Source organism: Trichoderma atroviride, chromosome 1 (assembly GCF_020647795.1).
Source record: "Trichoderma atroviride chromosome 1, complete sequence".
Taxonomy (NCBI): Eukaryota; Fungi; Ascomycota; class Sordariomycetes; order Hypocreales; family Hypocreaceae; genus Trichoderma; species Trichoderma atroviride.
In genome coordinates, this window is record NC_089400.1 from 4206393 (window position 1) to 4222710 (window position 16318).

Sequence of the window (16318 nt, forward strand, 5' to 3'; positions counted from 1 at the left end):
CCTACACCGTTCGATGCCTTCCTTTTTTTTCCTTCTTTTTTTTTGTAGTTGTTAAAACAACCATGGAATGCAAGCTCTCTCTCCCCCTTCATAGTTATCTCGCTCACATGTATTTGATTTCCCCAAGTCTATGCAAAATGTGATCCTCCATCCTCCTTTTTTTCCAAGGCTACCAATGTTTCATGCATGATCGCGTTAGAGTTTCTTTTTTCCGTTGATTTAGATTTTGAGCCTGTATATCCGAATGCTACACAAGCCTAAAAAGGTCAAACTAGACAAGGTAAGATTAAACGTGAGCCCGTTCCTTGCAAAGAAATCGAGCTTAGTCAGAAGTAGGCTTATTCTCCTTCTTCCCCTTGTCATCGCTTGTCGATCCGCCGGTCGATCCCGGTGTGCCTGATGAGGTTCCATCCTTCTCGTGAGCAGGGTGGTTAGTCAGCGTATGCCATACGGACTTGAGAAATCCTTCATCCTTGTGGGAGTTGGGGTCATTGGGATCGGAGCTGGAGCTGCACGTCGGAGAAAGGCTGTTTGTTAGTCAAAAAGATCCTACACGTATAAGCAGCTCAGGTTTTGGAGTCTCCCTCTGACCTTGACGAAACGTTCATGACGCGGCGAGCTGACTTGTCGTCCATCTCATCGGCGAGCATCTCGAGAATGGTTCGTTGGCTAGCGCTGAGCGATTTGGGCATCTTGACTCGGAACTCAACCTTGAGGTCGCCGGATCCCGCCCTTCGTGAGCCAAGTCGTTTCATTCCCATGCCAGGCAGCGTGACCTTGTCGCCTGTGTTGGTACCGGTGGCCACCTTGAGATTAACCGATCCGTCCAGCGTGGGAATCGTCACCTGCCCACCGAGAATGGCCGTGGTGAGGGGAATGTTTGCTGTGTAGAGGATGTTGGAGCCCTCGCGGCCAAACTTGGGATCGGCGGCCACTCGGACAAAGACGTAGAGATCTCCATTCTGGGCCCGGGAATTGGGGGATGTGGATCTTCCGGTGATGGGAGCATCGCCGCCGCCGTCTATCCGGAGTCGCATGCCGTCTTCGATACCAGCCGGAATGTCGACGGTAATGGTCTTCTTGTTGCGCACAACGCCCTGTCCGGAGCACGTCCGGCACTCTGAGCTCTTGGGGATAGTCGAGCCAGTACCTCCGCAGGACCCGCATGTCGAGGCCATCTGGAAGCCGCCCTGCGCATAGTGCACCCGTGTGCCTGTTCCATCGCAACTGTGGCACTGCGCTCGCTGTGCGCCAGTCTTTAACCCACTTCCCGAGCATGTGTTGCAGGATTCCACCGGTGTGATGGTGATGGATTGGCTCGTGCCCTTGGCAGCCTCCATGAAGCTGATGCTCACATGGGCCTCAATGTTGTCGCCCACCAAAATCTCCTGCTGGAAAGGATTCGATCGACGGCCGCCGCCGCCAAAAGCCGAAAACAAGTCCTCAAAGTTGAAACCCCCGCCAAAGCCTCCGCCAAAGCCGCCCTGGGCACCGAATCCTGCAAAGGGATTGCCGCCCGCAGCTCCGGCAAACGGATGGCCTCCAGCCGCGTTGGGGTCGAAGCTCGCATCGCCAAACTGGTCGTACTGCTCTCTCTTCTTCGGGTCGGAGAGGATCTCATAGGCGGTTTGGATCTCGCCGAACTTGTCTTTGGCCGTGGGGTCCTTGTTGGTATCGGGGTGGAACTTCTTTGCTAGGCCATAGTATGCCTTCTTGATCTCGGCAGCCGTCGCAGACTTGTTGACACCAAGGGCCTTGTAGGGATCCTTTTGCGACAAGGTATTGGTGGCATGGAAGGTCTATCACGAACAGGTTCAGTCAGAATCTGTGGGGCATGCAGTCATAGTTCTGGCGCTCGGAGACTCAAAGACTCACCCTTTGCGATACTCGGCTCGACTTGTGCTCTTTCCGGGCATTGGGTCTCTCGGATCCGGAGCGAAACGACGCCGTGTGAAGCTGGGCGCCTTTGCGCAGGCATTGTTGGATTTTCGGGCGTCCCGAGAGGTTGTGGCTCTTTGCAAGTGCCCGCGCCGGAGCTGCGGCCTTGGAGAGGAGGGTTGACATGGCTCGGCGGCAGACCCAATTCGGTGTGTTTTTATATCTTTTTCTTCTTCCTGTTCCTCTTCTCTTTATCCCGTCTACGCTTCTTCTTCCTTCGTTTGCAATCAATCCTTGTGCGCCCAAGCCGAGCAGAATGAACCGGACAAATCAAATCGATGAGAAATAAGACAAACAGAGAACTGGAGAGAAAGGCTAGAAGCGAATCGGCTTAAACTGGCGCGGCTCGAAATTTGTCCCCTCTAAAAAGTTATTAAGCAAAAAAAAAGCTCCCCACCGAGCGATTCTATCGTTATCTGGCGAACCAAAGAAGTTGCACGAATATGCATCGAAGAAAAAAAAAAGGTGGGGTCTCACTTCTGTCTCGCCCAGCTCTCCCAAGAAGCTCAACTTGCCGCGTTTCTACCGATTTTAAGCCGAGGTCATGTGTTTTTCTTCTTCGATAGCGAGTGCAGCTCTCTTGGTATGCCGTCATAAGCCGGCCGATCCCGCTCTCCGGGTGCCGCCTCTGCTGCGGTTCGTCAAAGCCTGTTGATCATGTCTAAATGGGCGCAGCCGTCACCAAGCTGGCTCTTGTCCAGGAGCATTGCGCTGTGGGCTATAGAGCAGAGTTGCTGCCGCGATCTTCGGATGCTGGAGGGGTCGTCATTTTGGGATCGGCAATTGAGATCCGTACGACTTCACCAATAGAGTACGTGTTGTCTTGAGCTTGAGGTAGCTTGTGCATTGCAGTCTTTGTCGCATGCAATGAATCTGGAAGAGACAGCTTTTTCACCATCAGCTCAGCATCTGTAAAAAAGGATAAGATGCCTCGCTTGCTAATAAGCGACACCTGCCGCTTTCTTATTTTACGCGCCGACCGAATTGATAAGCCAGCCGCTTGGACCCGCCGAGCGCAACGGGGGTTTGGATGACAGGCAGACAGACCGACAGCGGTGGGCCAGGCTGTGGTGTTTGTCAGAATGGCAGTAGAATAGCATGCCTTGCATGAATACAAAAGCAATGCTGGATATGTACTGCACCTTGTTCATTGCACTAACAGGCGCAAAGGCGCAAAAGCTCTTCTCGAGAACAAATTAAACCGCTCCGAATTCAAAGCAGCCGCATGCACCTTGTTCCTGATGACATCCGCGTACCTACATTGTTGCGGGCATGTCATCAAATGTATGTAAGAACTGGACATGGGACGCACAGCAAAGTGGACCGTCGAACCACCACAGCCCGGCCCGTGCCCTATGAAGGATTTCTTCAGTCGGTCATCCTTGTGTGGCCGTCCGTGTCCCTCCTTTGTCTTGCATGCCATGTCTCACGCCACCTTCTTTGTTTCTCAAGAGAGTAGATGAAATCTCGTTCAATATCGTGAAAGGGAAAAGTCACTGCGTACAAAGGATTTGTAATGATTTCAATATAATTTAATGCTGTATTTTCAAATTCGCATCAAAGAACCTATTAATAAACCAAACCCATTAATTCGTTCTCCCCTCTTTGGAGGATGCTGTCAAATAGACATCTGCCAGACCGGTACTCGATGGTACACTGCTTTGTTCTAGCACACAAAAAAAAAAAAAAGATCCGAACCCAACAAGCTCTTCGGTCCCTACTATTGCACCACCAAACGGCGCGACGGGAGCCGACATGACTCGCATTGGAGAAACATGACAAGCAGTTGAAAAAAAAAAAAGGAGAACAAGTTCAGAGTGCCAAACGACTCCCACGGGTATCTACCGCATATACGCACACAGCTGGTGTGCCGTGGTCAGGAACCTAGAAAACGCCAAAAAAAACACCGATCCATGCTAAGCAAAATCTTGGAGCCTCGCTCTTTCTCTCCAGAGCGCTTCATATGTATAAAGGATCGGTTTAATCTGCCACCTCGATGCTGTATTTGGTCGGTGACTGTTCCTTGACGCCCTGGTGGTTGCGGACTTTGTAGATGAAGTCGACAATGACATCGTTTTCTTGGACGCCCAGCCCATTGAAGTGCTTGCGCACGGCTAGGGCGAGCTGGTCTTTGGATTGTCGCTTGATCTGCTGCTTGCGGACCATGGTGGGGGAGTATAAGCCCAAGCCGCCGGGTCGTGACAGCACCCAATTGTGAAAGGAGCTGGTGTAGGAGGACGGCGTGGTGAGCTCGTGCTCGCGGAGGTAGGCGTGGAGGGATCGTCGCTCGAAGGAGGCCCAGGGAAGCTGTTGTGGGAGCTGTGTCAGTATTTGTCGTCTTTAAATAGGGAGTAACAGCAGCAGTGGCCTTGGAGAGATCAAGCAACCACAAGAGACGAGGCAATTTGACGTACGCTGGGTAGAAGAGGCTCGGTCGGCACCTGCACGGGCGCCGACGTGGGAGCGGCATGCAGCTCGCGGTTCAGAGCAGCGTGAGACTGATGGCTGGCACCGCGGCGCATCTTTGTAGAGCCATGGCCGTTCTTCCCTCCGGCGGGAGTATCGGCTTTGTGATCGTCGTGGTCTTTTCGAGAGTTCTTGGTCGGGGCCATGGTAGGCGACTGGAGGAGGGACCGAGAAGCGGCGGACGCAGGGAGGGTTTCCGGCTGAAAGCTGCTGAAAGCTGCTGCTAGCAGAAGAGGCTGTGGCAGGGGCAGTGTGGGATATCGAGTGAAACAGAACGCAGGCCACGAGAGAATCGAGCGTCACATCTCATGGGCAAGAAGCTTTTGTGCGGGATGGCGAGGTTCGGAGGAGGAGAAGCGAGCGAGCGACCTGGAGAGGACCCTGCCGGCACAGCAGCGGCAGCAGCAGCAGCACCTGACTGCTAGCACCGCTTGAGTAGGTCGCCATGTACCGCTCGACGCTTTTTTTCCCGGCAGAATGACGCGCTACCGGCCTTGACGCCGCCCAGGTATCGCGCACAGCCAATTTGCGTGCGGAGATACTTGCGCCATCCAGCGGCCATGGTGTTACCCCACCTGGTGGGGTCAATTAAAGCGTCGCGTGCACCGAATTGGCGTTGCGTGTGCCTTTTTTGCTCTTTTTCCGGCCAGGGGACCATCAGCGATGGCTTGGGCTAAACCGAGCACGTACCTCTTTTCTCTCCTCTTTTCTCTCCTCCATTCTCTCCTCCGCTGCTTAAACGTCGCCCATGGCGATGAGCTTGGGGACCGCTTTTAATTTTTGATTTTTTTTTTACACTGCTGATTCTCGTCTTTGCCATCGGTCCATTCTCGATTTTTGCTAGTCTGACTTTTTTTTCTGTTCCTGAGCCAGCTGCTAGCGCCGTATAATCAATTGTGTGTAACGGTCTCGCAAAAAAAGTAAAAGTCAATCCCTGCCGGGCAAATCAAACGCACAAACTCAGATGCAGCTCTGGGCCAATATTTTCACCAGCTACTAGCAGAGCTTACAAGTCAAAAAAAACTGAATCAATCATGAAATGCCATCTTTCTGCTAAAGTGAACCGAGTGCCTTATGCCTGCTAAAGCCTTTCATTAATGCCAATGAACTGTTTTGAAACAAAATTGCGTGCAGAACAATGCGATAAGATATCAGTGATGTCACTGCGCCCAGAAACGGTCGAGAAGCTGGTCCCTTGCCTTTCTCGCCTAATCAGGACTAGCGCCAGTCGCTGCTAAAGCGGCTCCAAAGCTCTATGAAATAATACAGCTTTACTTGATGCTTCGTAGAAGAAAAGTATGGGCAAAAAAGCAGGTGTCAAGGCTGCTCATACTTTTATGACGACTACTCATTCTCTTATGCCTTTGCAGCCTTGAGTAAACTGAGCCATTGGCCACATAAAGTTAGCAATTAGAGCCCAATGGAGAAGAAAGCCAGTTCAGCGCAGCTGTAGGCAAAATCATCGAGTTTCAAAGTGCTAGAAATACATAGGACGACGAATACTAGCCCTAAACATTGATGGGAGGACAACACCGCGCGGGGAGGGGGACGTAAGTGAAAACGATTGAAGGCCTTGGGGAGGACAAAAAATGCTGTGAATTTACGTCGAGCAGAGATCTGGTTGGTGCAATCCGGACGAAGCCCACCCACTCACCCCTCTTTCAGAATACCTATGCTGTCGGTAACACCTACCATTTTACTTGATGCTTCGTTGTGGAAGAAAAGTGCAAAAAGAGATGGTCTATAGCGAAGCACATGGCGGTACTATCTATACCTAATTTTATAAATTCCACTGAAATTTTGACACCTTTGGAGCCTTGAGTAAACTGATCCTCTGGCTTTCCCAGCAATTGAAGTTAATAGAAGCAAACTAACATAGGCAGCAGGCAGCTTCCAGGTGAAATTATGAAATAGTCCAAAGTGTTGCGAATCGGACTGGCAAATGATTCTACCACGAGTAGAGTATCAAATTCCACCCCACAAAAGAATCGTGATGGAAGAGCTTCGGAGAGTATTAAAAAGATGCTGTGCAACGATGGGCGCCTCTAGACTAGCAAGGCGTGTAAGAGTGAAAGAGCAGAATTAAGAGCAGAATTTGTGCTGCTATTGGCGGTGAGAGAGCCGGCGCATGCACCGCCGAAATAATATAACTCGACAGGCTTCGGGGAGGGTTAAAAATGCTGTGAAAGGAACAGGGTTGTTCGTAAAAATAGCAAACTATTACTGGTTGAAGACCTGGGGAAGGGTGGAAAATGCAGTGGGGAAAAAAAAGACGCGCCAGCTACATGGAAATTGCGCCAGTTGCATGTAGTTCGTCAATGGACCATCAAGTATCGGACACCTAGAGAAAACATATTTGACTTGTCTGCGAGAATTGTGATACGACGTCGCGCAAATTGCCGAACGCAGATGTATTCCATCTGGTAGTATAAGCAATCTACCACTGTCCGGTCATACCTTGCTCTCATTCCTAAAAATTATATTTAAAAATAAAAAGTCGCCTCCTATACGATATGCTCCTCTTGCATCATCAAAGATGAAACATTTCAGCTTCTGCTCTATGTATTCGCAACATGCGCATAGAAATCTGCTATAGCTCTGCTTTTACAGCCACTGCAATTGAGTTTTTGAACATGTGTGTAAAGGGCGGGATGGCGCTTATCATTCACTTAGATGCTGTATTCTTTTTTCGCCTTTTCTGTAGTTGTTACTTACTGACTTTATAAACAACTTGTTATATTAATAGGTATATTGTGCATTGTTTCATCTCACTCCGAACCCTTGTAGTTGTCCGTCTCTCAAAGATGTTCTCGTCAACAAAGATGGATCACAATCTGAACAGCAGACATCTCTCTCTTTATAAAACAAGTAAAAGAACATATTTTTAAAACATTCTATAGAGTGATGCATATGTATATATATAATCAAATTTGGCTTCAACTTTCACCATCTATCCCCATAATCCCGTAATTAATCCTCCTCATCCTCAGCTGCCACGATTAATTTTCCAAGATGTCTGACTACGATCGAGATTACACCGTATATACATACTCTCCAAGTCTCTCCCATCTCTAACAGCATTAAAACTAACTATTCTCCGTCTCCGTAGGGTGCAGTAGTCCAATCAAGATGGGTCCTTGAAGGTGAAATCGGCGCCGGAGGCTTTGGCCAAGTCTATATAGGTATGTAACTTCCCAGCAACACTACATTCCCTCCCACCGTTACAACTATTAATACCTTGAATCTTCATCCTCAGCCACCGATCTCACAACAAACAAAATTGTCGCCGTCAAAATCTCCCCCCCTCAAAATAACCCCCAACAGCAGCAGCAGCAGCAGTAGCGGTGGCAGCAACGAAGGCAGCCTCCAGCACGAATCCGCCTTTTACAAATACCTCGGCGAGCAGACCGGCATCGCCACCCTCCACGACATTGGCACAAACGACCTCTGGGGCATCGACTTCATGGTCTGCGACCTCCTCGGTGCTTCGCTGTGGTGTTTGCTCGGGCGCTGCGGGCACCGCTTCTCGCTCAAGACGACGCTCATGCTAGCAGACCAGCTGATTTCCCGCGTGGAGATGCTGCACTCGAAGAATGTCGTGCATAGGGATTTGAAGATGGAGAATATCGTCATGGGCTTTGGTAAGGAGGATGGGAAGACGGCGTATATTCTCGATTTTGGCTTGTCTGGCTATTTTCGGCCACAGAGCGATTACTTGACTGCGCCTGGGTACTATATTGCTGGGACGATGGAGACTGCATGCATAGCATGGCATATGCATCGTGTAAGTATCTTTCATCCCGTCTCCCCTCTTTCCCCTATTCAAGAGTCAAGTCTAACGCGCCATGTGTATGAAGCCCCAATCTCCCAAAGACGACCTCGAATCCCTCGCCTACGTGCTCATCTACCTCTTCCGCGGCTACCTCCCCTGGACCTTCGATCGCGTCTCCCTCTTTGATTCCCACTTGTCCGAGCGTACCCTCAAGATGAAGCTCTCCCTGCCCATCGACATCATCTGCAAAGACATGCCCTCCGAGTTTGCGCGACATCTCAAATACGCCCGGTCCCTCAAGTACGAGGACACGCCAAACTATGGTAAGCTGCGGGACATGTACCGACGACTGATGCAGCGCATGGGGTATCAGTACGACGGCGTGTATGACTGGGACTTGAAAGACAGGAAAAGTCACGTCACAAAGCAGCCGCCTGTTGATGTAATTCCAGCCTCTACACAAGGCAAACCATTGGAACAAGAGAAACCTGTACCAAAAAGCGATTCTTTGATTCCAGAGACACCGTTGGTCCAAGACAAGCCTTCAGAACAAACCAGCCCTTTACCACAAAACAACCCTCTCAAGAGAAAGAACCCCTCAGATGACAAAGAAAATCATCAACAAGAGGACAAACCCGAGGAAACCACACAACCCACCAAAAAGCGCAAAATCATATTCATCAAAGCAGCCGACAAAAAGCAGCCCGCACCAAAGCGTCGGGGCAGACCACCCAAACAAGCCGTCACAAAGAATGCGCAAGAAGCGGTCATGATCACTAAAAAGGCCGCCCAGAACAATGAGATCACCGACCAAAGGGCTTGCCCGAGGAAGAAGCCGGCGGCTCGGAAGAAAGCTTGTAAATAATGAAGAAAAAGGCATCATTTTTGGAGAGGCCAGCTCGGGTAGCATACAGCGTCCAAGGGGAAGTATGTCTCAAAGATGGAGAGAAGAAAGATGTCTGCAGGGCAGCATTAACAGTTTTTTTTATTCACGCCACAGTATTACAGCTTAGCATATAATGTTTAGAAAATATATTGAACCATTTTCACATGTCATAAAAGCAGCGTTAACATCGATATATGTGAATATATATATAATACGACTTCCAAACGGCAACATCACTCATCATTCTTTTTTCGCCCATTCCAATTCCCGCCGGCCATAGGCTTCATGCCCGTTAAAAAAAGCCAATTTAACCAGAGGTAGCCGTGCACATCCCGCCATTCATGTTGTCATCAAGAGAAAATAAAAGAAAAAAAGGGGGTATTGTTTTTTCTGGAAACCAAGCAAAAAAGTTATTGCGCCGTCCCATGTTTGGAGACACATCCGCCAGCTATCCGCAAGTAAAAATCGCTCTCGCTCAGCAGGCTTTCCTTCCCCCATCGACGTTTCCATTCCCTTTGACTCATGGCGCACAGATGAAAAATAATAGCAAATAATCTTGCAAAGGAGAAAAATGCACAGCGAAGAGCAAAAAAAAAAAAAGATTCCAGCATGAAAAGTCATCAAGACGTGACAATCATTTATGCTAGAGCTTACAATACGATGCCGCCAGAGTTCAGCACAATGCAGTTATGCAAAAGATTCGCTCCTTCATGCAATAGCTCCCATCGAGAATTGTCAAAGGTATCCTTTAGCACCATGAGTAACGCCGTGTTGCCGTTGATACCCCTCATGTTTCGTAGCTCATTCGGATCAGTGACTCCGCCATATTTTGTAAGGTACGCTCTCATTTGCTGCCATTGTTCTTCATGTCCCACCGGCGTCGATCCAGTCAAGAAAGGTCCCTCCACAGCATATCCGTAGCACCAGACGACGAGCGCCGCAAAGTAGAGTACCCAAGGTCGATTCAAGAGCACATCATCGCGTGTCTCGTATGGCTTATCATGATCAGGGCTAGTTGAATACGGAGGGCCTGCTTGGTCGGGTACGAGAACCGACAAGAGAAACTTGAGCGCGTAATAAGTGGCATCGCGAGCCCTTGCAGACGGGGCCCAGTATTCCTTGATTCTCCTCTGTGCGCTGAGAAATTCTTGGCGTCCAATAGAACGACCAAGCAGTCGCTTTGCGCGGGCGAACATCTGACAATCCACAATATCCGCATGCATAGCCATGTGAGCCAAATGATGCAGAACTGTACGGCTTTCAAACACGACGTTGAAATCTTGCTGCTGCATTTCTAGTCTGTAAGGGTCAGAGTCATTTAGCTCCAGTGCCCTGTCAAAATTCGATTTCCACGAATCGTATGCTCTAGTCAGAGTTGCCCGCCACTTGTCTCGTCCGCCCAGGGCTTGGATGACACCTCCTCCGAGGACATTGACCTGAAGATCGCGTTGGTGCATATGATATGTGACACTGAGAAGTCCTGCCATGAGAACTGACCGGCCAAATGGCGTCGTCCGCACATCTTGATGGCTCAAAGTGCGCTTCAAACCTTCGAGAAAGGTGACGGGCTTGATGCCTCGGGACATGAGGTTAGCTTCGACTCGGCCTACTTCTGCGCTGCTCGCGGCCCTCCATAGGGACTCATCGCAAGGCAGTGTTAATCTCATCTCATGCGCCACCATGACCGCTGAATGGCCAAACATGGTGGCATGAGTAGAGTCTATGATGAAGGCGGCAAAAGCAGCTCTCCGAGTTGCCTCGTTTGTGATCCAATGGTTCCACCATTCGTCTGCTGTATGAGCTATGCCAGAAGCCGAAGATTTTCGCGATCCATCCGAGCCATGTTGTGGGGGTGAATCCAATGTCGATTTCCCAATAAGAGACCGCCCTCTCCTCATCAACGTCACCGTGGTAGCGTGATGAATATGAGCACGCTCATGAAGCTCTCTCGTCGAATACATCTTTTCGTAAAGCTCGAGTAGGATCAGCGTCTGGAAAACCCAGAGTTTGGCCGGAGGTCGAAAACTACGTTCCATAAACACTTCCCATCGAAGATGCTCGGCTAGGAAATTAGATACTTCAGCTCCAGCCATTGTCACTTTAGTCCCATGAGTCCTATCCAAGCAAGCAGCGCCAATTGCCATGATGGCAATGAGCAACAAATTGGGCGTCTTTTCCGTAGCAAATGTCGGCTTGTGCAAGATTGGCATTTGATCGCTAAAGTGGTACCAATAGGAACCGACGTAAGCCTGCATCATCCTTCTGCTCAACATGTGTTCTCCGGAAGAGCGATCGCCACTCAAAATGCTGATACGTCGCTGCCTCGCGGATAAATCTTCGTCGTCCTCTTTGAATCGCTCACTGATCAAATCGTAGATCTCCTGGCTGCGCTCCTCGGTAATACTTGCCTCTGGGGCATGCTGCTCCAAGAGGTTATTAACGGCCATGACATCTTGCGGGTCAGAAGGAAAGAATCCCACAGTTGAATGATCCAAATAGTGATCTCCATGATTGCCATCTGGTGAATCGCCGTAGCTAGACAAAAATTCATGTTAACCTCTTTGAGTCCCAGCCATTAATACATTTTTGAGAATATTTACCTTAGAAGAGGGGGTGGCAGCGCTTGTGGATGGGGGGGAGCCATTCTGCGGTAGAGAGTTGAAGAGGTAGGCCATAAAGTCCTCGGGCATTCCCACGTATGGAGACTTGTTGACGCCATCGTCAGCAAAAACTGGGCCACTGCTTGACATTTCCATGTGGTCGAGTATCATCATTTCGTTGGGGTGAGAGTGGTGAGCGTCAGAGTACTGTGCTGACGCCGTCGTCGCTGTATGAGGCACTGCTCCATCTCTCGGCGCTGGGGCGGTCTGTAAGTGAGAATATTGTGCTGGCGGCAAGCTCAATGGGAGAACATTGTGCTGAGGAATAAAACCAGCGGTTTGCGGGGTGCTACTGGACTGGCTGTGGTAACCTTGCTGGCTAGACGCTGGCGATATCACACCATAGGGCCCGAGATTGGTTTGGATTGATGGCCGGCTCGGCGGCCCGTGAGAAGGACCCGGGCCAGAAGGTATCCTGCGAGGAGGTGCCGCGCCATGTACGATGGGATCACGCGCAAAAGCATCATGTCCAACAGACGATGCGCTACCAGCAAAGAGAGGAGGGCCGACATTGTTTATAAGCGGATAGGGGTCCCCTGGAGGTTCTTGAGGAGAGGGATGATAGTGATGTGTTAGTGGGGGTGGTCTGGGATCGTTATATGCAGACACAGGCACAGACGCGGGCATAGGATGACCAGGCCCTTGGCGATTTGAATCAGCAGGCACAAGTTTGGGAGAAGTGGCAGATGCCGCATGGCTGGCCATGGAGTCTCTTCTGTTTAGCTGTGAGCCCTTGGCCGTATGTCGATCCATGTGACGCTTCAGCAAGTCGCCTCGAACAAAAGTCCGCGGACAGTCTGGATACTCGCAGTGAAAAATCTGTTTAGAATTATGATTAAGCTGATGCCGGTATCTGGCTTATTGTTAGTCTCGCCTGTCCGGTATGTTGGATGTCGCAGCTTTGAGAATATCCCGCAACAGGGAGCTGCCTCATATACGTGCCGGTACGAGGCAGCAGCATGTCGACTTTCGCACAAGATGCAAAGAAGAAAGTCCACCAGGTGGCATATTATGGGGCCAACTTACAAATGCTCTGCTCTTGAATAGCTCTTCCCACAGCCCTCGGCGCTGCATTCGAATCTCTTCTCGAGACCTTTTCGACTGCGTCTTCGCTTTCGCGTTGGCTCCTCGGAGTTTGATGAGCCCTCATTCTGGTCGTCACCCGCCTTCTTCTGGCTCTCGTCACGACTGGAGATGCCATTTTCCGTCTTGACAGCTTGACGAAGCTCGGCCTGTCCAGAGCCATCTGGCGACGCGCCGCCTCCATCACGGGCGGAGCTCGACATTGCGGTGGAGCTGGCCGGGGAGATGGGTAAAGTTGGCTTTGCCGTCAGGGACCGATCTACACTAATAGTCATAGCTCGATTTAAGACGGTTTCTCTCGTTGGCAGACAAGTCAAGGACGGCAAATCGAGGGTCCGCCAAATCGAGGCAGTCGAGGGAGTGGCCGGACCGTCGAGATCGTTGGACGAGAAACGAGGGTGAAAACAAGAAAGGATTGCGCAACGGCCTCGTCTCGGACCAACCTCCGCTCAAAGATCCTCTTTTTCCCTTTTTCTCTGGCCTCTCGATTTTAGCCTTGCGGGACCCCCGTCTATGGGACTCGGCAGCGGAAGCGGGACTCTCAGGACAGGAACAGGACAGGTGCTGGGGTTGGGGCTGGTAGTATTAGGCAAGACACGACGGATATCCTTCTCTATCAGCCCGTCGAACAACTGGTTATTGGGATGCGCTCAATGCAACATGACGGCCAGAATCAGCCCGACGGAACGACCCGGCCAGCGGATTGGATCCGGAGCCGATCATGCGAAGGAACAAAGAGACACGGCGAGCCAGAGAGCAAACGTTGAACGGCACGGCCGATAGCGCACCGTTGTGTGACGCAAATCAGGGCTCACAGCTAGCAACCAACGATCCCAGCAGACAGATGGCAGAGCAACCGGCGATGAAACAGTGCAGAACAGCGTCGTGTGTGACAGAAAAGAAGAAGAAGAAGAGGAAGAAGCTCCAGCAAAGCAGTCTCGAGGCTGAAGATGGATACCGCAGTCTGGGGAGGGGCCCGTAGTCAAGTGCGGCTGTGGGACTGGGGGCAGAAGCTGAGGGAGAGCAAGATCAGTCCACGATGCCCTCGACGCCGGAGAAAAAAAAAGTTGGAGCCGCCCAAAGCACAGACGCCGCAGCGTATTGCAGACTGGAGCTAAAAAGAGCAAGACGGCAGCAGAGGCCGCGAGAGAGGCAGCAGTTGCAGCAGCAGCAGATTCGTCTTGCAGGCCCGTGGCTGCGATGGCCAGTGGCTGCAGCTGCTGGTGAAGAGGAGGAATTGCTGCTTCTCCCTCGGCGTCTCGTGTGCGTCCCTCGTCTTCGTGAGGCGATGGCAAAGCGAGCAGAGAGGCGACGGATGGAATGGATGGATTGGACAGGATGGCGCGGACTCAGTGGACGATCCGATGGAGATTGGGCGTTGCAAAAAAGGATGCAGCTGGACCAGACCCGAAAAGAGCAGGGAGGATCCCCCCATGGAAAAAGGCTGGACCAGGCCACAGAACCATGGGGTCAGTCATTAACGGCTGGGTCTAGCGCACCGGCTAGTGCTGTAATCAATTGCTAGATGCGCCTGCGAAGCGCTATTTGAGGCATCGCGGGCCAGTGAGCGCGAGACAAGCGGGGACTGCAAGCGATGCCGCGGCGGTTGATTGGGCGAGCAGGTCTATTGCATGGGGGGGAATGAGGGATACCGTTATGGGGTACGGAACAGCACAAGTAAGGTATGGGGGGCAATACATGGAAGAGAGGCTGACCTGCGGGAAAGGAAAAGAGGATAAAAACAAAATAAAGGACAAAAGATTAGCAATGTTTTCTATGAGCTGCGGATCATCACTCACTCAATGGTATTAGTTGTGCTGAGAAACAGTAGCTGCTTGTATATATCAACTTTACACGAGCATACCTGAATACTCGTAGAGACACAGACACAGCACAAGCATGCTCGTGCCATACTCAGGTACCTACCTCTCAAGCAAGTAAGCTGAATAAAAAAAATGGCTGGGCTTCAATACATAAACACCTTTCCTTTTCGTCGCACTCGGCAAAACGCCTGCAGCTTGCTTGCAGTACGGATAATGCGCAGTCAGACGCAGGCGTCCAAAAGGCGAGCATTCACAAAAGGGTTTGAGCCGATGCGCATTCCCAACGGCCGACGGCCTTGTCCGTGCTGGTTCAGACAAATCACGCCAGCTGCTAAGCCAAGTACGAAGCGAAACCCGTCCGTATGCTGGCATCTCAAGGCAAGCAACACAGAAACGAGTTTTTGCGCAGAGCCATATATGCACGGGACTGTCGGTTCCGGTCCCATGTCCGGCAATCCATGTTCATGTGCCTTGAGGAGGGATCACCCCAGCATGGACGCACCATTCACGACCCTGGCCATGCCCGACATGTTGCACAGCATCCGCGCGTATGTGCCAGCTGTTATGCCAGCCCCAGAAACGCCCGCTTCAAGGCAATGCCGTCGTCCCATAGGTCTCTCTGCTCCTTTGTAAGGCTTGCTGAAGACGGGTGAGGCAATCCGCAATAGCTCGACTGCAGGTCCTTTGTATTGAAGGGGGGAGGATGATGCAGCGAGAGACGAGAAAACCTGTCCGACTGTCGGAGTCTGGCGTCAATCATGCGCAGCGAATTGTGCAGCCGCCAGCTCATAACGCCTAATTCTCAGCCTCGTATGTCACTGTCGGCTGGCGCGGCCTGAGCCGCCCGCTGTGGAGTTTGGAAGGAGATTGAGTGGCTGCAATCCGAGGGTCCAACACGATGCTAGCAGTAGCAGTAAGACGCACGAGTAGTGCAGACAAGAGTAGAATCCGGGCGCGAGAAACCCCCAACGCTCAGAAAGTTAAAGGCCATGGGGGTAATCCGGTCCATGCCGCAGAGGCACGCTGATCATCGATCTCGCGATGCTCCGTCGAAAGCGTCCAGTGCCATTAGTCGCTGGTAGCGCTTGTGCGGGCCACACACGTGCAACCCCCAAGCCCTGAGCACCGTCGGTACCGCGACGTCTCCATATTCCGACGCCAAACCTCCGTTTCGCATGGATCGTCGCCTCGCTGCCACGGATCAGGGAGGTCAAACGAAGAATGGATGCCGCGTGGACAGGCGTTAGCCTCTCTGGCGACCCGGCACAAAGCCGCAAGTGCGGGGGCTAGCGGTCGAGAATCCTGAAGCCACACACACCGAATGGGCTTGGGACTGATCTAGCAGTCTAGCAGGCACAGTATTAGGCCACAAAACGGCACCAAGTGGCACCAGCAAAACATCGGGTTGGCGGTTGGGGAGGCCAGGTCTCGTTTGTGGCCGCGGACAGGGATTCGCTGAGCCCTTGCCAGCTGAATGGCAGACGGCTGCACTGCATGCATGTGGTAGTCAACTCAAGCTGCTAATGGCGTTAGCTGGTATCGGTCAGCATTGGCATACACTGCGAGTGGCTGTCAAATAGTGGTTATACGCACCGTGGGCAATAGCCAGTTTGAAATAGATTTGCACGATCGGGGCTTCATCAGTAGCGTCTGCACAGAGTTGAGAGCAAGCAGGACCAAAGACCAGGCT

General features: G+C 51.4%; 7 protein-coding genes across 7 annotated transcripts; 2 read left to right on the top strand and 5 right to left on the bottom strand.

Moving 5' to 3' along the window:
- Positions 1–322: 322 nt before the first annotated feature.
- TrAtP1_001508 (uncharacterized protein) lies at positions 323–2064 on the bottom strand (the record flags this gene model as incomplete). The annotated part of the gene is made up of 3 exons (XM_014086011.2): positions 323–509; positions 592–1799; positions 1876–2064. The coding sequence occupies 3 exons, from the start codon at positions 2062–2064 to the stop codon at positions 323–325; spliced, it is 1584 nt and encodes a 527-aa protein (XP_013941486.2).
- A 1854-nt stretch (positions 2065–3918) lies between these two features.
- On the bottom strand, positions 3919–4550 carry TrAtP1_001509 (uncharacterized protein; the record flags this gene model as incomplete). Its single annotated transcript, XM_066111021.1, has 2 exons — positions 3919–4245; positions 4353–4550. 2 exons carry the CDS (start codon positions 4548–4550, stop codon positions 3919–3921), a joined length of 525 nt encoding a protein of 174 aa, XP_065967094.1.
- A 2866-nt stretch (positions 4551–7416) lies between these two features.
- On the top strand, positions 7417–9041 carry TrAtP1_001510 (uncharacterized protein; the record flags this gene model as incomplete). The annotated part of the gene is made up of 4 exons (XM_066111022.1): positions 7417–7443; positions 7514–7590; positions 7729–8188; positions 8262–9041. 4 exons carry the CDS (start codon positions 7417–7419, stop codon positions 9039–9041), a joined length of 1344 nt encoding a protein of 447 aa, XP_065967095.1.
- A 671-nt stretch (positions 9042–9712) lies between these two features.
- On the bottom strand, positions 9713–11781 carry TrAtP1_001511 (uncharacterized protein; the record flags this gene model as incomplete). Its single annotated transcript, XM_066111023.1, has 2 exons — positions 9713–11597; positions 11663–11781. 2 exons carry the CDS (start codon positions 11779–11781, stop codon positions 9713–9715), a joined length of 2004 nt encoding a protein of 667 aa, XP_065967096.1.
- Positions 11782–11861: 80 nt separating this feature from the next.
- Positions 11862–13008, bottom strand: TrAtP1_001512 (uncharacterized protein; the record flags this gene model as incomplete). Its single annotated transcript, XM_066111024.1, has 3 exons — positions 11862–11929; positions 11995–12575; positions 12749–13008. The coding sequence occupies 3 exons, from the start codon at positions 13006–13008 to the stop codon at positions 11862–11864; spliced, it is 909 nt and encodes a 302-aa protein (XP_065967097.1).
- Positions 13009–13526: 518 nt separating this feature from the next.
- TrAtP1_001513 (uncharacterized protein) lies at positions 13527–13787 on the top strand (the record flags this gene model as incomplete). The annotated part of the gene is made up of 1 exon (XM_066111025.1): positions 13527–13787. One exon carries the CDS (start codon positions 13527–13529, stop codon positions 13785–13787), a length of 261 nt encoding a protein of 86 aa, XP_065967098.1.
- A 1403-nt stretch (positions 13788–15190) lies between these two features.
- On the bottom strand, positions 15191–15418 carry TrAtP1_001514 (uncharacterized protein; the record flags this gene model as incomplete). Its single annotated transcript, XM_066111026.1, has 1 exon — positions 15191–15418. The coding sequence occupies one exon, from the start codon at positions 15416–15418 to the stop codon at positions 15191–15193; it is 228 nt and encodes a 75-aa protein (XP_065967099.1).
- Between the last annotated feature and the right edge of the window lie 900 nt (positions 15419–16318).